The sequence below is a fragment of the Calypte anna genome, chromosome 2 (genome assembly GCF_003957555.1).
Source record: "Calypte anna isolate BGI_N300 chromosome 2, bCalAnn1_v1.p, whole genome shotgun sequence".
NCBI lineage: Eukaryota > Metazoa > Chordata > Aves > Apodiformes > Trochilidae > Calypte > Calypte anna.
In genome coordinates, this window is record NC_044245.1 from 124,447,019 (window position 1) to 124,469,555 (window position 22,537).

General features: G+C 39.2%; 1 protein-coding gene across 1 annotated transcript; it reads left to right on the forward strand.

Annotated features, from left to right (window-relative positions):
- The first annotated feature begins 4,742 nt into the window (after positions 1–4,742).
- Positions 4,743–17,835, forward strand: LOC103539875 (carbonic anhydrase 3). The gene is made up of 7 exons (XM_030445576.1): positions 4,743–4,788; positions 5,257–5,454; positions 13,428–13,546; positions 14,478–14,570; positions 15,486–15,551; positions 15,672–15,827; positions 17,716–17,835. Exons 1-7 carry the CDS (start codon positions 4,743–4,745, stop codon positions 17,833–17,835), a joined length of 798 nt encoding a protein of 265 aa, XP_030301436.1.
- The last annotated feature ends 4,702 nt before the right edge of the window (positions 17,836–22,537 follow it).

The window sequence follows — 22,537 nt, forward strand, 5'->3', positions numbered from 1 at the left end:
TTGTGCATGCCCTGTACCTAAATTCAGATTAAGTTTCAAATAATTTCTTCATCCCTCCTGACAAAGCCCTAGTTTTAATGGTGATTAGTATTATGTGGAAAAATACCTAGCTGAAGTGCAAAGTGCATGCATATGTATGAGAAGTAAATATAACTGTCCAATCTAAATCTCTTGGCCAACTATGTGACTTTGCTTCTTTGAACAAGAATTTTTCTTGAAGTTCTTCAAAATGAGACCAGGCACTCTTGGGTTAATGATCTCTTATCCTACACATCTGAAATGAGAAGCAAAGAATCATGAGGGATGGAAACAATACATAGAGGTGATAGTTTGCTGATCAGTCAAGGACCTTGCACTAATTCCTGGTCCCTTGAGCAAAGCCTAAATAAAGGCATTTGGGAGGAATCACTGTGTCAGGATTGCTAGAAATAGCCACCTCCTCCACTCTCTGGAAATGAGTTATGAAACATGACCAAACACTATCTCTTACCTATTTCTGTGAGTAATTTTTGTATCTTTGTCCTCACCACCATCAATAGCGTCCAGGCTTTGGCTGATGGATCTTCAAAATTGCAGATCTACCCTCCCACTGTGTTCCTGAGAGTTTTTTTATTTATTGACACAGAATATGCTTTTGTTGAGCAAGTATCCATGACAGGTAAGGAATGTGGATTCATGCTGTGCTTTCTGTTGTAGAACTTCACCTCTCATTAGCAATACTGAAGAATTATTGTTCTGATATATTTCAGCCCTTGAAAAAAAGTAGTTAGGGGGTAGGATCTAGAAAATAATTCTAGAAGTGCTCAAGTCAGTCTTAACATCTAAACCATTTAATGGAATATTTAAAGGCATTTGAACCCTAAATGTCTTCTGATAAAGACATGCCACAGTGAACATGGTCAGAGAAAGAGGGAGAGCTGAGGCATTTTAGACTGGGAAGTAGAACTGCTGTTTAAATTTACAGAGAGTGTGAATTTCTCTTCCAGATTTTCTTTATGTGTGTCCAAGACTGAGGATTTTATCACATCAGTTAATACAAGGGATTGCAAATGAATGGTTTGTATAAGCTTAAAAAAATTATCCTGTTAATCAACTATTTAACATTTGACTAGTCCTTTTCACTTTAGACTTACTCTTTAAGGTCAATGTTTGTGCCATCTGGATAATAATGTGACACACTGGGTAGCAGTGTAATGGCTCTCTAACTAGAATGTTCACTGAATTCTGTGTGAGGAATTTGATTTTTTTTTTTTTTAATCTTTTGACGGGTGGATGTTATCTGCTGAATTTTAACCTCACTTTTTAACTGCTTTTGATCTCTGAACTTGACTGTAACTCTTACTATTGATTTATATTAGAGACCAAGTCTGTCATATTTTTTTGTTTGTAAACCTGACCTTACCAATATCTAAAGCAGCAGTAGATTTATTAGTGACAATGCATAGGTGGTACCCATCAAATTGTGACCTCTGGTCTGCCCTGAAATAAACTTCTGTATCTCATCAAGAAATTAGGACAACAAAACTTTTTTAAAAAATTAAATTTCTAGTGATTTTGTGCATAGGATGAATCATCAAGAATCCTGGAATCCTATTTCTAACTATCTGATTATAAGCTACTCTCAGTGTTCCGGGCTGCCTACCTCCTTTAGGTCCCTTAGGCCTCTGAAGAAGGCCTTATTAAATATTTGCACAATTCCTTTATGCACAAAACTCATTTATACCCTGCCAGCCTATGAAATTGTTTGACTTGTGATTGATGTGTCACTGCCATGATTCCTGTCTTGTTGTATGGCTGTGAAATTGTGATAAGCCTTCATTTTTTGGTGGGGAGAGTTTTAATGATTCTGTGATATATTTATAAAACTTTTTAAAAACAAGCAAACAAAACCCCAAACCCCAAACAAAAACAAAAAACCCACACACAAAAAAACCAAAACCAAAACCAAAAACAAAAAACCAAACCAAACCAAACCAAAAGCAAACAACAAAAAAAGCCCAGACATTCTGGAAGGAGCTCATCTAGAACAGCCCCTGCTTAAAGCACAGGGAATTTCAAGGTTGGATTAGATTGCTCAGGGCTTTGGCTTTTCTCCATCCTCCTTCTGGCTGGGCAAGGAAGTTCCTTTAGTGGATGCAGGGCACTTCTGGAAAAATGGAGGTAGGGAAACCCTCTGTGTGGCAGGCTAGACAATTTTATCAGGCTCAGTTTATGAGTAGAAGAGGCAGAAGAAGTCAATTTCTTACTTCTTTTCCTCTCCTCAGAGACATTTTCGCATTATGTTTTCCCTGACTGAACACTAATTTGGCTTTCAGGAGCAAAATAAAGCTGTTTTTACAACAATACACTGAGAAATTGAAAAAAGTGAAGACAGATGTTTGTTCTAGCTCAGCAAATGCTGCACCAGAAAAAGATGTGAAATTATACTAATTCAGACCTGGGGTACACCTCATAGTCCTGAAATGGGCTTTTGTTATATGTGCAGTGTAGACTTGCCAAGACCAGGGAGACCAGCAAGGGTACTATGAGTCACTGGAAGATGCTCTGGATCTGCGTATTAGTTTGTTGAGTCAAGGAATTGAGAAGATGGCAAGAACTGGAAGTAAAAAATGAAGAAGAGGTGGGAAATATTATGGGATATGTAAGGCAGAAATACATAGCTCCTATGTACCTTGTTCATGTCTCCCCTTTTACTATTGCAAAGTTACTGGAATACCTTGAGTGGTTCCAAACATTGATCTGTTATCTCACCTCAAATTGTTCATGGTACACACATATGTAATTAATTGTTCCTTGGCTGACATTGCTCTTTAACTTCATTAACTCTTCTCATTTCTTGGTGTTTACCTCTCTGATGATGTGCATATACAGCTGTCACTTCCCCACTTGTCATTTGTTCACTATGAAAAGCACCCTTTTATAGTCTCCTCTTGTAAAGTCTCCTCTTGTAAAGTCTCCTCTTTGGTTCCCTGGTCTTCCCTGCACCTGTTCCAATTCATTCTATCTCAGCTTCATGAAGATAACAAATCTGCTTCAGAGGAGGTCATACCAGGGTCTCTCAAGTGCATTGACATCCCCTGATTTGTACTTGGTTTCTTGTGAGCAGTTCCTGCCTGGTAATGCTTGTTGATATTTTAAGACCAACAAATCCCACTCTTTCTCCTTCTCTTTTACTTCCTCTTCAGACCAGAAAAAATGAATCATCCAAGATCAGGATTCAGGACCATTGTGTTGCATTTTCTGCTAATAAATTTCACTCATTGTAATTTAAACAATGTTTGAGGGTACTGGACTTTCCTGTATGACAATCCCACGCTTCCAACCTGTGCCATTTTCATTTTTCTTTAGCCAATTTGTACTTTTGTCCCCACTTCACTACTATAAAATAAGATGATCTCACTACTTCTTATTCAGAAAGTCTAATAAAGTTTAAATCACAGTGATTGACCTTTCAGTCCAATGTCTTCCTCTGTCCATTCAGGCCCTGGTGCTAACCTCTGTATTCCACAACTTGCCGGATGATTTCCTGTGTCAGAAGAACATATTTTAGGAGTCCCACTTTTGATTTCTGTGTGTCACATTCAAGTCCCATGAGGAACACGTGTTGGCTAATGAGTATGTCAACAATTTTAAGTGCAATTCGATGCATAACAACCTGCTAACTGAAAGGACAATTAGAGCTGAAGCAAAACAAACAGATCCTATTCTTAATTTGATAATAAAGATTTTATCTGGAGCTGCCAGGAACTGGATCTTCAGCTAGCTAAATGATTTTCAAGAATCCTCGCAGTAGGAAGCAACACCTTTTCAAAGACTAGGGGCAATGAGCATTAGTGAATTTTTGCCCCGAGGCTGTTTCGAGATGCCATGGAGGCAGCACAGCACGGAACAGTGCTGGAGCCCGAGCCTAGACGTGGGAATTTCATAGAGAAGGGTGAGAACCTCTGACAGCCCTTGCACACAGAAGCTGTTGGACTCATCCCCGGCTGCCCTCCAGCTCAGGGTTCTGCTGTCTGTCAAATGGGAAACAAATCGCCACTGCAGTGCTCTCAGGAGGGATGCAGCCCCTCCGAACCTGATGCAGTCTCATGCCAAACAGGCTTTCTGGAAACCACCGTAGCAAGCCCCAGCCCGCCTGCCTGTATCCTGGAAATTTAATTTCAGAAACCAACCAGCCGAAGCTTCCTGTGATATCTGCCTGTCTGTCTGCCTGCATTCATATCTTACTAGGAACTGGAAAATATTCCTAGAGTGTCGGTCCCCATTTCTGGACATTTGTGCTTGTCCCTATTCCCGTGTACTCGATGTGGAGGCAGCCGGCACCAACCCCTTTCCCCTCACCAGGCCTTCCCAGCCCAGTCCCGGGAGTGCTCTCTTCCCCGCAGCCCCCCAGGACCGGCACAGCTGTGGACCCACGCCAGATCCCTTGCGCTGCCCCACGCCGAGATCACCCTCTGCACCCCCCCTCTCTGATCCCCTCTGCCCCCGTCCCCTGGTGCAGGGCTGAGCCGCCGGCAGGTCGGAGGGGGCTGGGGGCGGCCGTCGGGTGCCGGGGGCTCCTGACAGCGGGCGGTGCGAGGCAGCGCGGATCCCCACGCCCCCGGCGGTCGGGGCCCCGCCGTCCCTCCCGTCCCGCCAGCGGCGGGGAAGGGCATGGAGTTGGCGGGAGTCTATAAAAAGCCGCCGTGGGACAAGGCCAGAGCCACCGGGAAAGGCTGAGGCGCGGCGCCGGCAGCGACATCATGATCAACCCCAACTACTACCCCTGGGGCTACGACAGCGACAACGGTGAGTGGGGGCAATGGGTCACGGCCCGGCCCGGCCCGGTTGCTCTGCTGATGCATCCTGGGTGCAAAACCCAGGAAGAACCGGAGCCCCCGCGTCCTGAGTGTGCGTGAGGAGGGGGAACACGGGGCCCAGGCGGGGCTGTGTGGTCGCCACTCGCAGGTGTGGCAGAGGTGAAGCTGGTGGAAGGAGAGGCCGTGGCAAAGGTCTCTAAGTTAAATAATGGCAGCCTTTCTGCTGGTGGTGTATTTTAAATTTTGAGATATCTTTAAAATCCAGCTTTAGGTTAGCCCTTGATGCCAGAGCAGTGCACGACTGTAGCACAGCCACCATCCCTCCTGTCTACTTATTACTATGTTCAGTTGATGTTCTGTAGCTAAGCAAAGCCAAGCTTTCATTTGTTGTGACACAAGTATAATTTATGCTTAGCTTGAAGAGATTTTCATTATATTTCACTGTATTTTTTTCTAGGACCAGATCAGTGGCACAAAAATTACCCATTTGCCAAAGGACGGCACCAGTCACCTATTGAAATCAATAATGACGATGTGCATTACGATAGCTCCCTACTACCATGGTTTGCTAGTTATGATCCTGGTGCAGCTAAGACCATCCTCAATAATGGGAAAACCTGCAGGGTTGTATTTGATGATTCTTTCGACAGATCAGGTTAGTTTTGGTTTTATCTTAAGGTGATACTATATACCAGTGACTGTTTCTCCAGTTGTTTGGAAGACAGTGTGCTCTGAATGCTAATGGCTGTTAGAAGGTCTCTGTGCAGTCTTTGCATGTGACATACAGGTTTCTGTGACAACTGGTAGGAAAGGCTTGGGACTACTTTAAAGTCCATAGATAAAATTCTAGGGAATGGGGAGAGCTGCAAAGAGGCTTGTTGCAGAATGAATTAAGCTGTAAGGTGAATTTCTGAGCTTGCAAAAGCCATTGCAGGTGTACTGCTTTCTAGGAACAAGGCATCCAGGCTTTATCTATGAGGAGCAAATTCCATTCAAGCTATTTGAGATGCCTAGTAGAACATCTTTAACTGTGTATATGGCTGAAGTTGGAATGTTTGAAAACTACCCCGATAAAACTGTACTTTTTATAAACGGAGTAATGAACCAGATCCTACCACAAAGTCACAGTATTTAATCCATCTGTCCCTTTGACATTCATGAAATTTTATCTTAATGAGGATTAGAGGTCTGAGAAATTCCAGTGTTTTGGTTTTGATTATATAACAGTAATGGGCTTGATTATAAGCTTGGGTAAGTTATAACAAAGCTGGGCTGCATCAAAAGAAGAGTAGCCAGCAGGTCAAGGGAAGTGATTTTCCCCCTCTAGTCTGCTCTTACGAGACCCCACCTGGAATAATGTGTCCAGTTCTGGAGTCCCTAACAGAGGAAGAACATGGAGTTGTTGCAGCAGGTCCAGAGGAGACCCACAAAGATGATCAGAGGTCTGGAGCACCTTTTCTATTTAGACGGGCTGAGAGAGCTGGGATTGTTCAGCCTGGAGAAGAGAGGGCTCTGGGGACACCCTATAGCAGCCTTCCAGTACCTGAAGGGGGCCTACAGGAAAGCTGGGCAGGTACTTTTTATAAGGGCATGTAGTGAAAGGACAAAAGTTTATGCTGAATGGGGGTAGATTTAGATTAGATACTTGGAAAATATTCTTTACTGTGAGGGTGGTGAGGCATTGGAACAGGCTGCCCAGGGAAGTTATGGCTGCCCCCTCCCTGGAAGTGTTCAAGGCCAGGCTGGATGGGGCTTTGAGCAACCTGGTCTGGTGGAAGCTGTCCCTGCCCATGCAATGGGGTTGGATCTATAGGGGTTGGATCTATATTAAGGTCCCTTCTGACGCAAACCAAAATGGCAACATGCAATATGCTGCATTTATAATGCATAGCTTTTAAGAGTTAATGGGTTATATATTTTGAAGAGATATATCTGTTCAGTTTAGCAGGTGCTGGAAGTATTTAGTTTGTGTTGGCAGAACTGCTCACATTTCATGTCAATGCTGTTGGCTATATTCCCTTGGAAAAATGATTGAAAGAAGTATGAAATTGCATTAGTACTGCAGTAAAAGAAAAAAATCAAATGCATATCTCAGTATTTGTTGTTGTATCAAGGTCAGCAGAATTGTGTTATTATTTATGGGACATTAAGAGAAGGAAGAAGAAACATCAATTTCAGTAAAATATTGAAAATTCTGTCTTCCACAGGGTAAAGACTTCATTCTTAACTGCATTAGAAGTTCCAAATTCTATTACAGTATAACTACAAGGAATTTTACTAATAGGTTGATTGATCTTAAATATCTATGGGCATGGATTTCATTTAATGGATTTTTAATGAATCTCGTGGGTTTCATGAAAACCGAGGACCAAGTTGCATGTGAACTATACTAGTTAAGACACTATCAAAACTCACAAATGACTTTGCAGTCAAGACTTTGATTAATTTTCTAGCAAAATGGGAATCTTTAATGTTATTTGAATAAAAAATGTTACTAATGTCAGATAACACAATGTATCAGTGAAGAGGTATGGCATATGAGAAGACCTCCAGGGTCATTACTTCGCATTTTTTACCATCTCTTGTATTTATTGGAATAGCATCAAATATATCAATGGTTGCATCTTCTGCATAAACATCAAAGTAATGTTTTTTTATCATTAATCAGATTTTGCACACGAGGGAGTATCAAGGAACAGCAATCTGCATTGCATGGGTGCAACACAGTGGCCACATAGAGCAGAAAGTTTTAGAATGTTCTGAATTATTTTTCAGATTAACTGCTCAGTAACTGCTGTGTTCTGATCTCAGAACTAAAAAGTGACTCACTGGAAAAAAAGTAGGTGTACTGCACAACTCTTTGAAGGCAAGAGACATTCAGTGTTTATTATTATGTCTCCTCTGTTATGCCATTGCCTGCAGAGTCTGTGGGTGGTGTTCCTTCTCTAATACAATCCTAATGTGCACAATCCTACTGACATAGGCATGTTTCAAGTTTTTTAGGATATGTACAGTGATTTACTTTTTTTATAAAAGAACCATTAGATGAATCATGCTTAAATAAATAGTAGCAATCATATAGGAATCTGTCTGCCTGTCTATCTATTGGAATTATTTCTGAGTGAACAAGAAAATGTTAATTTATTTTTATTTATTTTATTTATTTATATTTATGATTCTGACTTCTTCACTTTCCACTTTTCAGAGTGGTCATACCCATATCTGTAGTTCTATCTAGATTTTAATCAGTGGTAGATGAAATAGATTGATTGCCAGATAAATTGCAAAAGTGATAAATTACTAGGGTTGTCTTCAAATTTTACTTCCATTGTGTCCTCACTGACAGGAATACTTTGAATATTCATCATTTGGACAGCTTCTTAGGTTAGGGAGAAACTCCCAGGGAAAGTGCCATCCAATAGAATTTGGGTATTATGTTGAAAAAAGGCTTATTACTGTTAGCTCTTGCATCTCAAAATGCAGGGAAAAAAATGGGAGCTGAAATCAGACTCTCCTATGCTGCTATGCCAGATAAAACCCATACCAGAACTTTGATACTTTGGCAGCCTACCACTGCTATGATTTTTGGCCTGAATGGCAACTCAGATGTACACTTTTAGATCCAGCAGTGACTGATTTTGTTTTGAATTAGGGCTGAGATCTTATTTCTACTAGCAAAGTCCATTTCCTTTTTGAATAATAAAAAAAAAATTCATGCCAGAGGAGTGTCCTTACAGCACCTAACTGATGGGACCATTGTCATGATGCTGTGTGAGATCCACAGCTTGTAACTTCCTTACCATTAGCAACTCTGGCTTCCTTTGTAATACCTTGGTTAGATCAAGGTTTTCCATTGTTTAATAAACAGTAAAGATACCAAGTCTTGTACTGGAACCCAGAAAGAGGTGCTGGGAGAGGTAAACTGAGACTACATGAAATCAAGGTAAACTAAGACTACATCAATCTTTCATTTTCTCATTTGCTTTGTTATTGTCTTTGTTATCTTTGTTATCACTTCTGTGGAAGTTAATTGGCCAAGAAGATTCCTACTTTTAATGACTTTCTGCTTTAAATGCTTGAAGTTCCTCAGTACAGGCACATTTTCTTGCAAGGTTACCTTGACACTGTTAGCAGAATCTTTCAATTTCTTGCCTTTGGAAGTGGACGATGCCAAAAAAAAAAAAAAAAAAATTACACAGCTATGGTAAGCATGGAAAGCTTGTTGCTTATCAGTCTGTTTTAGCATGTCTAGAGTTTGTAGACAGAACTTCCTTGAGTACCACTTGGTGGAAAATCTCATTCATCTTTGCAAATGAGATTATGATTATCAACCTCTGGTGAATAAACATCTATTTGTTGACTTGTTCTAAAACAATGAAAACCCAGTAGCTAATTAAAACTGGGGGAAATCTGTCTATAGACACTCAAACTTTGGTTGATTCCCTCAACATCTCACATTATGCTTACTGAAGTTATAACAGAACAAGCCAGTAGCTGTAACAACAGCACAGCTAAATCCCAATGTTTGTGTAGCTGTGATACATAGCACTGCACACCACAAAAGGCAGCAAAGCTAAATTCTTCCTTCAGAGTTTAACACATCTATCATTTGTAGTATTTGCATGAAGGTACTATTTGTGTTGATATGAGCACAACAGAGCTTGGGTACAGGGAATTTAGGAGTTGAGTTTCTGTTAATTTGGACTTCCATTGTTGGAGGTCAAAAAGCTTGAACAATGAAGGCCCTGCTGGGGCTGTGGTTACACGGTGGGCTGTCAGTTTTCTGCCCCTGGAGATGGAGATTTCAGCCCCACTGTTGATGAGAGAGAAGAAGTGTTTGGGAGCTCACTTATGAACAGGCTGTGATCAAGAAACACAAAACTGGGAAAGGTGTGTTGCAGTACAGCTGAGGTTGGGTGGTACTCTTACAGACTTATGTCAGGCACTTTCCTTTCTCAGACTGTCCCTGCAAGAGTACCAAGTGCTTAAAGAATATTTCAGTGAGAACTGAAATTTGAGTTCCAAACGCTTTTAGGAAACGTGTTTTATCCCTGCAGTTAGGGAGACTGCTTCTGCATAGAGATCATCTTTTGAGTGGAGCCTTTTTTTAACATCTAAAGTGTGGCACTGACATTAAAAAGCTTTGTTTTTTATATTACACTGTTGGATTCTGTTATAAAGCAGCATAACAATAGGTCAAATGTCATTTTCAGTTATCATGCAGTAATACATTTAATCTAATTTCACTGTGTTTCACCAGTTCATGCTATGGATTTTGCAAGATGTGAGGATCATAAATCCTGTAAGACCAGTCCTTTCTTGTTTTTATTAACACAGCTCATCTCATGAGTCTGTTTGGTACTCCTTGTGCTTTCCCAACTGACTTTCACAGTGTTTTATTCACCACAAATGGAAGGCACTTGTGTAGGCATAAAGATTTTAACCTAGTGAGGGTAGATCAAAATGGACATCAGTGCAGATTAACAACCAGACCCCTAACTTGGCTGCTCAGCAAGTGGATGCAGTTGTTTCAAAACCTCATTGTCACATTCCTCGTTAAGGACATGGCTACTAATGAAGGTAAAGTGAGAGGAGTGGCCCCCTCCACGCAGGCTGCATCACAGCTTTATTTTGCTGTGCAGACACACAGTGAGATACAGATTATTCCCTTGCCTCAGTTGCATCCTCCAGTGCAGCACTTGCTCTCTCTGGGCAAGCATCTTCTGATTACATAGCTAGTGTAAAATAACCTTTATTTTGTTAGCCAGTTCTATCTCATGCTTCTCATTTTATGACAAGTCCAGTAGAAGGTGAGTGTTTTCACTGGGCCTGATGTCCACATGTGTATTGATGTAGGACTGCTCTGTGATAGACCATTCCTCAATGTGGATGGAGAGATACAGAATTTAAGCAAAATCTGAAGAGGGGAATGACGTTTTTATGTCTGCTATCAGCACTGGTGATAGGTGATGTGCAAACACATATAAAAAGAGTCATCATTGAGCAATGGGATGAGAGTTTGCAACGACAGAGCACCAAAAAAAGTGAATACTTTTCTCGATTGTCTTCCTGGGATGGTTTCTATATTTCTGCAGGAGGCTGTATTACTTAAATGGCAGCAGATTTAAGGTAAACATTGCTTACATTTTGGTAAGTGTGCTGTGGCCATTCTCTTCTGTAGAGCAGAAACAGGAATAGAAATGCCACATTTCCAATATTCAGAAGTAAGTGCAGCCTTTCAGCTGGCCATGTGAAAAGGCACATGCAGTATTTCAGAGAACTAAGGGGAAAACTGGCTGCCCATATACTGGAGAATCAGCCTGTAGGCTCCTTTTCCAAAGCTCTTGCTTTTTGTTTCCTGCACTGACCCAGGTAGAAAGTCAGAATGAATCACAGGGCTCTCTAGAAAAGAAGTGTTTTGGAACCTTTAGGTTCTTCACCTTTTGGAAGTGTTTTGTGGTAGGAAAATGCTATAGCAACCTTAAAACTGGGAGTCTCATATCTGTAAGGTGAACAATTCCTATGTAATAATTGTTATAATAATTCCTTGCTACATATAAATATGTATATATATTAATAAAACTATATTTTAACACCACTGCAAAACAATTTAAAGATACCAGTTTCTTTTATGAACTTTTACTTTATATTCTTTTTCTAACTGGGATATGGGTATATTTATTAGTGTTACTATTTCCTGAAAACAAAAACCCAAGAGGATAAAGATGCCTTTAGAATTTAGGTTCCAAGCCACGTGTTTAAAAAAAAAAAAAGTTTTCTTTTTCTGACCTTGAGCTATGCAGCCATAGTTTGGGGGTTTTTTTGTTGTTTTATGTGTTCGAGAATGTTCAAGTCATTCATGTAACTGTTTCACTTTACCTTTTTTTCAAAGTACTGGGAAATTTAATTTACTAACGTAGGGAAATTTCATTTACAATTTACATTTTTTGTTTCATTTACATAGTGATTTCATTTATTTTTATGTTTTATACTACACAATTGCAATTCTAAGAAAGAAAACACCTTTTTGTCTTTCAGGAGATGTTGACTTGTAGGCATCTTAGCCTTTGCATTTTTCTATTTGTTTAAAGTGTGCTAAGTAAGAGATACTGTCTATTTATAAATGAGTGAAGCAGGAATGTGTTGGCACATAGTGATGCAGTGCTTCACCTAATGCCCGATTGAAAATGTCTGCTGATGGCCCATCAGTGGAAATAATGACCCATTTTTACCTTAAACTGGATTATGTGGTTTTACAGGTCTATTTTAATGGAGATTTGATGGCCCTGTCAGCTACTGCAGTTACCATGTCTGATTTGGCCACGATACTGAATGTCTGTGGGAAGAAGTAAAAGGAATTTCCTGAGCAAAACAGCTTGCCTTTAATGTTCAGTAAAGAATACTCTTAAAACATTATTTCTTGAGACAATGATAATGGATTTCATTACTTTTCAGATTTATGGATATTTTTCTCTAGCATATAAAAACTTGTTATGTTGAATGTATCATAGAAATGCTATAGCTTCCTTCTCCAAATAAAGCGAATGAGAATTGATTATTATTTAGCATTTGGTGAATGTGAAGAAGTTCTTCCTTTTTTGTTGTGAGATCCTTTCAAATACTCCACCTATATTTGGTATGTAATGTAAAAATGTTAAGATTATTTAGAATATAGGTTATTGTTTAGCACAGGCTGACTTTTTCCTTAGGAAAATAGGTTTTATTCTCAGTGACTGCTTTCTGGACTAATTTGCTGTTTTCTTTCTCTTCCACAGTCAGAGAGAGCAGCCATTGTAGCAGCAGCAGCAGTAATTTCATAGGTTTTAAACCAAAAGTCATAGCCTGCAGTAAGAAACAAAGTCTGTAGCTTTTTGTGGGAACTTATTTATCATCTAGTACTTCAGTAGTTTAGCTTAACCGTGGCTATTTTTATGTGCTTTGATGTAGGTAGATATTAGAAAGAATTCAGGGGGAGGCTAAAACACTTGCACGTAGGTGTCTTCTGTGGGCTTTTAAATATAGGTGGATTACGTCTCTAAACTCCCATTCTATGGGAGTCAGCAGAGATGAGTCACACTTAATCAACAGCATCCAAGAAGCGATTCCAGTCACCATCTGTTGAATGTCTACCTTAAGGCAAGCAGAATTATTCCAGAGGATTGACTGTTCTAGTTAGGATCTTACTTCAGTTACCCAGACGTAGGCATCTCATGCCATTTTTGATAACCTAATGTGTTTTACCTTGCCTCCAGATACTGCTTTAGAAAAATACAGTTCTTCAGATCTTTTATCCGATCTCCCAGTCCTCTCCAGATGTCTGGCATATCCCCTAAGATACTATATGCACATTTATGCAGCTGAATTAAAACAGTGATCTCTCTTGACTGTAATGGAAGGCTAGACACAAATAATTTTCATCTACCTGTAAGTCCTTAGAGGTGAAGATGGTTGCCTGAAGTGCTGCTAAAATCAGTGCGGATTTCTAAGAGATACTTGGTACTCTCTGAACACTGAACATCTGCACAGTAAATACATAAATAGATATGTAACTGCTATAAAATATATATATTTCTTTTAAAAAATTGGAAGATACCTGAGTCTAATGCAGATGCAGATTATCAATTGCAGTGCTGAGAGGAGGGCCACTTCCAGAAGTCTACAGGCTGCGTCAGCTTCACTTTCATTGGGGTTCCTCTGATGACTGTGGCTCTGAGCATGTTGTGAATGGAGTGAGATATGCAGGAGAGGTAAGGCTCACCACTTTTTACTTTAAGTTAGGGTGTAAAGTTACATTTGTCATTACTGTTTCAGGTGGGACAAAATTTGTCATTTGTCTGCTTTTCGATGAGTTTTCAAGGATTTTTTCAGAAACAGTGTAACTAGCAGGGCCCAACCTTGGTGAGGCCACACCTTAAGCACTGTGTGTAGTTTTGGGTGCCATGGGGGTGCTGGAGAGGGTGCAGAGAAGGGCAGCTAGGTTTATTGGGGTTCTGGACAACAGGCCTTATGAGGAGAGGCTGAAGAAGCTGGGGCTGTTCAGCCTGGAGAAGAGGAGGTTGAGGGGACACCTTACTGCTCTCTACAACTACCTAAAAGGAGGTTTTAGTCAGGTGGGTGCTGGCCTCATTTCTCCAGTGACTACCAATAAGATGAGAGAAAATGGGTTCAACAGTATTGTAGCAGAAGTACAAAACAGAAAGGAAGAAGAATGTGTTACCTTGGTTTCCTAGCACTATAGGTTTGTAAGGGAAGATGAGAACTCTAGAATAAAAATATGCAAAGTTTACAGTCACATTCACATGGTTTCTTTACTAAAATTGCTGTAACTTGAAAGCCAAATGCAAATTTATTATTTACTGGTAGATATCTTTTGAACTGCATGTTCTACCTGCTTACTTAAGCATCTTGTCTGTGTTCTTCAGCTTTAGGATGAGATTTCTGTTCTTTTTTTGCAATTTTTGTATTATAGTTTATTTTAAAGCAAATAGTAGTCTAAATGGTAATATATGACCAATATAACCCATATATAAATTGGTGAATTGCTCTCCCTTTTCCTCTGCCTAGTTCTCATTCTTTGTTGCCCCAAACTTTCTCATGTATATGAAGAAGTCTGAATTCAGCTGTGATGGCTTGCTGTTCAATAATGGACTACTTTTTTGATATGTCTTTTTTTTCCAGCTACATTTGTTACACTGGAATCCCAAATACAGTAATTACCTTGATGCTGTGAGAAGAACTGATGGAATAGCTGCTTTGGCCATATTTTTGCAAGTAAGTAAAGGCAACCCTTTCTTGTACTATTCCTATAGAATTTTCTAGTCTTACACACTTAAAAAGCAAAACTTTGAATATATTTTCTAGAGATGGTAGGACATTGAAGGGCTTGACTTTGAGTAATGCATGCTTTTCAAGTTATAGACTATGAGTCATGTTATTTCAAATGTTACCCAACTACAAACAGTTGTCCTAGCAGCTATTATGTCACTATGTGGTTGGTGGAAGCTGTAAATGCAGATATATTTGCCCCTGTTTTGGAAACACAATGTCAGTAGTGGCCCTCTGACCAATAGCAGGCAGCTGTCTTTGGTGCCAATCATGGACTGATTTCAAGGACAGATACTGTTCCAAGGGTTTTCATGAATTTTCTCACAGGCAAAACTAACTCACAGACAATACACATAATTCATCCTTTTTTTTTAAAATTCTTCTGGACACATTGCAGTCTTAACCTGAAATATTTGCCTTTGCTCTCTCCTATTTACTTAATAACCACTAGAAATAGAAAGATGCACGTCTCTGTTGAGATCAGCAGTTGCAAACAGTAGATCTGATCATGATATCTGAATTTTGAACTAGAATAAAACTTCTTCCAAATTCTGCACTTGAGTCTGAAGAATTGCTTGTCTTTGTTAGGCTAAAATTCAGTGTAAACAGAAATAGGTGTATTGTGAAATTACCCATGAAGTTGAGTTTCTGTACTGATATAATTTCCTCATCTGGATCATAATATCTGTTGAGGTACAGACAGAAGATATATCCTTCTAAGCTGGTAGGGGTGGTATGTTGGCTTAATGAACTGTACCTATATAGGTTATAATCTGTTTAGATGCACATACGAAAAAATAAGAGGAAGAAGAAAACTGATTGAGTGGGACTCTTTGTTAGCTCACACTTTCTTCTTTACAGGTAGGGCAGACTCCCAAACCAGAGATGAAGAGAATTCTTGATGAAATAAATGCTATCAAAACAAAGGTAATGGTGTTGGGCTTTTCATTACAGGAATATCCTGTGAAGACAAAAAAAAAAAAACAACCCAAGAGACATCACTTTCTAGTTTTCAAATTTGTTGTTTTTTGTGTTGTTCTTTTAAAGGGGAAAGTAGCTCCTTTTCCAAACTTTGATCCTTCAATTCTTTTCCCTAAATCTCATGACTACTGGACATATCATGGATCATTCACTACTCCACCTTGTGAAGAGTGCATCACCTGGATCATTCTTAGAGAGCCTATTATAGTCAACTCAGAACAGGTAAAAATTAAATATATAATATTTTACCTGTTTCTTTTTAGTGACATGCCATAACCTGATCTTTATCTTTTGACAAGGAAATCGCTTATTGAATTATCTAAGAAATTACATGATTAAAAGGATAGGGAAGAGCTGGATACCTTAGAAACTACCTTGAAACTCCATAGGGAATCTTTAAAAATTCTCTGAGAACTGCAGTCTACAACTTAATACATGCACTCAACCTAGCAGACATGGCTCTTTAACATAGCACCCCTAACACAGTGTAGATGATAAGAGTTTATAGCAGTTTGGAACGTGACTGTCAGGAAGCAGTGGTTATTACAGCTTTTGTTCCTGTGGGCAAGGGACCTCTTGTGGCATCAACTAAAGAACACAGTAACACTCTTTTTATTTCCCAGTCTCTGTGTTCCCACATTAACTCTTCCTAGTATGATGAGACAAAGCTGGATGTAGCTCATACCTTTTATTTTACCCAGAGCTCAAAACACTGCTTTACACCAAGAGCCAATGTAGGAAAGATCAAACAAGATTATCTTGTATTGTCCTGTGACCCTTTACAGTGACACATTTAGCTAAAACTTAAGTTTGCACTAACAACAGCAGGATTTTTTCACCCATTTGTACTGTCTCAAGCTTCCTCACATAAATATGTGATGGGAATCTTAGCTTTCTCTGGTAAGAGATGAAATACAGTAATGTATTCATATAACTTGCAGCTTAATTGTCACAGCTTGTTGAATTGTCTATCTCCTGTTTATTTGCCCATATGAAAATTAAAATTTTAAAGCTAGTACTTGTCTGAAGAATAAAATATGAACTGACTGGTTTTCACAAAAATAATCTGCTTAGAGGTTTATATGGAAGATCAGCTATAGATTTTGTTGGGAAAAGTGTAGTCACTACTGAGTATTTCACATTTCAGATGCATTTTTAAAGGAATAAATAATGACATCATTTATCCAGCTTCAGGAAAGGACTTTGATCACTACTATATTTGGGTTGTGATCTTTTCTTCAGCTTACCTGAAGTTAGTGAGATTTGGGAATCAGACAGACTGTTCTTTACCTGGCCCAACTAGAAAGAATGGAACATTTTAGATAAAAAGGAAATTACTACATATAGCTGTGACATCGACTCTTACCCAGAGATAAGTGCTTTTCAGGCAGAATTGGCAGCATATGTGAGGTGCTGCATACAAATACAACAGAAAGACTTTTCTCACTCCAGAGTGCTTGCAGTCTAATAATAAAAGAGGATTGTGTTGCCAATTATTTCTAATCCTAGAAAGTGTACTACCGTGGCAGCCTCATTAATAGTAATTATTTTAAGTGCATGTGCATTTACAGTGGATCACTTGGATGCCTTTGTAGTCAGATGGTAATAGTATAATAACCACAAGGGTAAGTGCAGTCACTGTGAAGCAGTTGTCCACAGGAAAAATCAATTCACCAGAAATCCCTGTGAGATGTCAAGTGCACGGCCTCACTGTTTGGATTACTTTTAATGAAAAGAGAGGAATTTGCTGTGTAATAACTCTACCCAATTGCAGACTAATTTTTCCACATTTATGTAGCTACTGTCATTCTCATTTTCTGAGGACTTCCCACAGGATCTGTGGCAGTACACAGTTCTGTAAACATCACATAAATGTCAGTACTTTTCACAACCCCGTTCAGATAGAACCCGTTTTTTCTGTCTTCGTTATTTCTAAAATTATTACTGACAGGAAAAGAACACGAGTACAGGACTTGTGATGAGGTGAAGGACAACTTCACAGTTTTGAAGAAGGCTTTCTGTAAGATAGCCTCCTTGGTTTGGTTGTTGGGCTGTGGATTTGATCCCAGGGGATTTCCACCAGGACAGTTTGATTTTTGCTCTCCTGCAGATGGCGAAGCTTCGCAGCCTGTCCAAGAATGCCGAGAACGAACCCCATCTCCCCCTGGTTGATAACTGGCGCCCAACTCAGCCTCGTTATTTCAGGATGGTGAGCTCATCATTCCTCTAGGACCTGGGTCAGGTTGGGTCTTCCTGAGTGAGGTGACCTCTAGAATTAAGGGATGGTTTTGCTTTTGTTTAGACAGAACGCCAAGTGTAGGTCCAGAGGTTGCAACTTTGAGTTCGGAAACGTGAATTTCCCTTTCAGAGGGTAACATTTACTTAGGCAGATCCTACTAGTGAAATAGAAGCAGATAATCTGTTTTTTTCTTCCTAACTGCCTTACCATTAGCTTCTGTTAATAATACAAAGAAAAAAAAGGGAGCTTCTACTGTTAGTTGCTACTGACATTTTCTGACATTCTGTTCATTACTGACATTTTCATCCAAAACCATTTTCTTTTGCCCATGTGCCTCTCAATGCTTGTCTTAGTCCATGCTAAAGAGGTTGCAGTTAAGAGAAGTAATTGTTTTCAGCATAAAACCATATTTTTCAGTGGTTGTTTTCAGCATTATTCATATTTTGCTTTGAGCTGCGCCAGTTAATGCACAAGACATTCTTGGAAATAAATGAGAGTACTCTTGGTATTTGGTACTCACATAAAATATGAAAGGTTAGAAAATAGTTTTATTACCATTGATAAAGAAATAGTCTTTTAACTTCTTTAAACAGTGGAGATATGACACAAAAGGTCTATTCTGAAAACTAAATTCACTTATTTATGCATATTTAAAACTATGGAATGGGGGAAGAGCTCTTTCTGTTTGTGTCAAACTGGTTGTCCATAATAAAAGATTAATTTGCTTTTTAATGTTATAGCAAGCAAAGTCTCATGGATTTTGAGAAACTGATCTTCATATCTTGAATACGCATTTTCTCTGTATAAGCAAATGGCTTTTTTGTGTGAAAAGGGTGCTAAGACTGCAGAAGTTCTTAATCTTTTGTCTCTATTGATCAAAGTGCAGTTGGTGAGGGTCTTCTTAACCATTGTTTTGGCATAAAGGATGAAGAAATAAGATTGTAAGCCTGTAACAGTATAACAGTATTTATGTATTTAAAAATCCAGCAATAATAAATACATTTGCATAAGATTTTTTGTTCTGTATGTTTTTTTCCAATTTTAGAAACATTTAGAAATAACAGAATTTTAAAGAAAGACCTGTCAGTGTCCTCTGTAATACATCTTCATGGAAATGGATGATGGGTGCTATCTTTTTCAGATGTTTGTTTGAACTACAAGAGTACTGATAATATTTCACAAAACTCCAAGCAAGGAAATAGCATCTTAAATATACTCATTGAGACATTCATATCTGTTCTTTTAGTGAGATCACCTATGCTGGTAACAGCTTTCTTGCAACATCCTATGAATCCATGCTTTCCCAAGTTGATTGCACAGTGGAAAAATTCAATCTGTCTGTGAAACCATTAATCTGAAGTGTAATTTGCATTGAGCTCTGGAATACAAACCAGCTGCTGCTCTGGCGGTGAGTAGGCTCTTAGCTGCCCTGTTCCAGGGAAGGAAAATATTGCTGAGCTTGGTGATGAGACAGGGTGTACGCTCCCTGTCTCCAGGTTCCCCACTCTGAAAGATTCTTGATTGTGCTCTCACTTTGCTTTCTTACTTCAAATTTTGATCAGACATTGGAATGGGTTGCCCCGGGAAGTAGTGGATTCTCCATCCCTGGAGATATTTGAAAAGAGACTGGATGTGGCACTCAGTGCCATGGTCTAGTAGCTGCAGCAGTAGTGGATCAAGGGTTGGACTTGATGATCTCTGAGGTCCCTTCCAACCCAACTGATTCTATGATTCTATGAAATAAGCTGGGAGACTTAATTTAGGAATTAGTGTTTCCCAACTAATGTCTCAAATGTATTGGGTTGTGCTGTTTGTGTTTGCACTTTTCATTTCTAAAATGATTCATTTCTGAAATGATTCAGATGAGTTAACACCTCTTTATGTTACATGCACATAATGCTGACTTTGACTCAGATTGTTATTTCCACTTATTCAGATGGATGACTTTCACCAGTAAAGTCTATGCATGTCTCTATGTTTGAAAACATATACGTATTTTAAATACTTGATTAAATGTATTTTTTTCCAGCTGAGTCACTCTAGGACCATTTGTATTTGACTGCCAGCTCCCAACAGAGTGTTAGCAGCAGGGATAAGAATATTCTGATGCAGTGTGCTTTATACGTCAGAAGATTTAATCCTTTAAGATTTCTTTATCTCAAAAACTTCTAAATAAACATCCAAAACAACATCAGGAAGTATCCTGCATGTGGTAACTGATGTTATTCTGAACAGGAATGCAATTCACAGAACATTACTGACTACGTAGGACAGGGTTCTGATAGAATTACCCAGTGCTTCCTGCCTTCTGCTTAAAGTGGTTGTTTTCTGATGCCTGAAACTATGAGAAAACAATACTCAAGACATCTTTCTGCTTCCTACTTTTCTTCTCCAGTCAATTCTGCAGTATGTATCTGTTTGTATATATGTTGTTGCATTGGAAAAATTGCATTTGAAGCAAAAATTATTTTGTAAAATAGTAACTTACTGTGAATTAGAATATGTTATTTTACAATGTGCTTTATTCAACTAAGTTGCATATCTTAGAGCAGGCTGATGTCTTTCTTGCAATTTATGATATTGCAAAAGTGGGACATAAAATCTCAGGGGTTTTTTTAGCAGTATGATGGTTTCCCAGTCACACTTTTACAAAGGAGCTGTCTGGGTTTTGAAAATGAAGCTGAGGTCAGCCTCATCCTCTAGAGCTATATTTATTAACTTTTTAACCTAAAGTTGAAGCTGCTCTAAAGAAAGCAGCATGCGCCTTTTTCATGCAGCTGGTTTCATATTTGTATTTATAATTAGCAAAAGGTAGATCAAATTAGGCTCTGGACTGTGTTGAATCAGTTTCAGGTAGGATAAAGTGTGTGAACATGGGTTTTGGCAGCTGTTTTACAGACCCCTCTTTGAATGTTTAAGGAACTGTGTGAGCTAATGATCACAGCTTGAGAAAATGATGGTTCATGGGCATTGGGAAAAACACAGTAAGTGTAGGACTAGAAGGCAAAGTAAAAGCCAAAGAATGGGGGGCAGTGTTAATGGAGCTATTAGGTGAAAGTATGAGATCAGGAAGAGTTTTAAAAGGAAGAAATGTTGGGTGCTATGAGTCAGCATTTAGAATTTGTTCATATCGGATGCATTTTTATTTTCTCTCTCTCTGTGTTCATGGTTATTATACAGAGGTAAGTAAATATCCAAATGTAACTTAGAGCTTTCTGTAAGTACAAGAAAAATTAATCACTGGTACGAATGAATTCAGATCACTGCAGGTCACTGTAACAACAACATCTCACATAACTCGCCTCTCCCTGCACATTGCCACTGTGTGCTGTGGTTCCATGCACAGTTAAGAGCAGGGAGCCCTGGGTGCAGAAGTACATGGTAAAAAAGAAAGAAAAATTTTCATCTGGGTGGGGTAGAAAACAATGAGTTATTACTATATTTGACTTTATATACCATGTATGCCTGACCAGATGTGGTGAGACTGTTGGTAATTAGGTACAGTCCCTCTGAAACAGAAATGCAGACATGAGACAGCTCATTGACAGACTCTTCTCCAAGTTACTTTTCTACCACTACAAGATTATCAAAATATTTTAATACCTCTGTCCATGTTGCTTGAACATGAGTAAGAAGGTGCATGTGGAATGAAATTGCACCTGTCATAGCACCAGAGATATGATTGTGCTCATCAACAGTCAAAATTAATGACCATCCATTTTAGTTAAGGTCTGCCTGTCTAAACTTGGTCAGACTAGAAGATCCAAGGAAAACGTGGAAAATCCATTTGCTGCTATTGTTTTTTGAGACCCTGCAGCATCATGCTGCTCAGAGAAGCTGTCCTTAGGTTACCTGTATGCAGCTGAGGAGGAAACCCTCAACTAACAGCCTCAATTTATGAATCTTTCTGAGGCAGGCAAAAGAAAAAAAACAAAAACAATTATTATTGGTAGCTGGTATTAGCCCTCTTGCCCAAGCAAAGAAAGATGTTAAAACACCATTTTCCCACTATGACCTCAAAGTTCATAGTCAAAAATCTGGCAAAAGACCAACACATTTGTTTGGTCTGAAGACATATCTGCATGATTATCTGTCTGAATGGATATGTACAGGTAATATTGGATTTGAGAATATGAAGGATGCATAAGGGAAAAGGGAAGAAGGCTAGAGTGCAGCAAGATGAACCTCTCTTAAGGAATGGCAGTTCAAGGTCCAACCAGGTGTTCCACCAGAGACTCACGAGCAATGCTCTAAGCCTATGGCTCTCAGAGTTGACTAGCCCAGATCGGTGCTGTTGCTCCAAGAGCAACCAGCCTCTCTCCTGGCTAGCTCAGGACTGAGCTGAACCTGTGTCTTAGGCCTCACCTTTTATTGGCCCCTGGTCCTGCTCATGTGCAGTGGGGGCCCACCCTAATTAGGCACAGGTGGGCTTGACACAAGCTCATGCTCACTCCCTGGCAATTAGTGGCACCTGGTTGCCTCATTACACTACACTAGAGAGTTCAGTGAAGCCCTTAAAAAAGCTGGAGATAAAAAGTATAGTCCAAGTGACAGGTTGTAGGAAATATCTTCTTGAAGGCTAATAAACACAAGTTAAATCTTTTGCTTTTCTAAAATTTTTTTTAAATTATTTTTTTCATTGTATAGTCCCTTTTTTATTTATCTGCTGTGCCCTAATGTTTAAGGAGATACT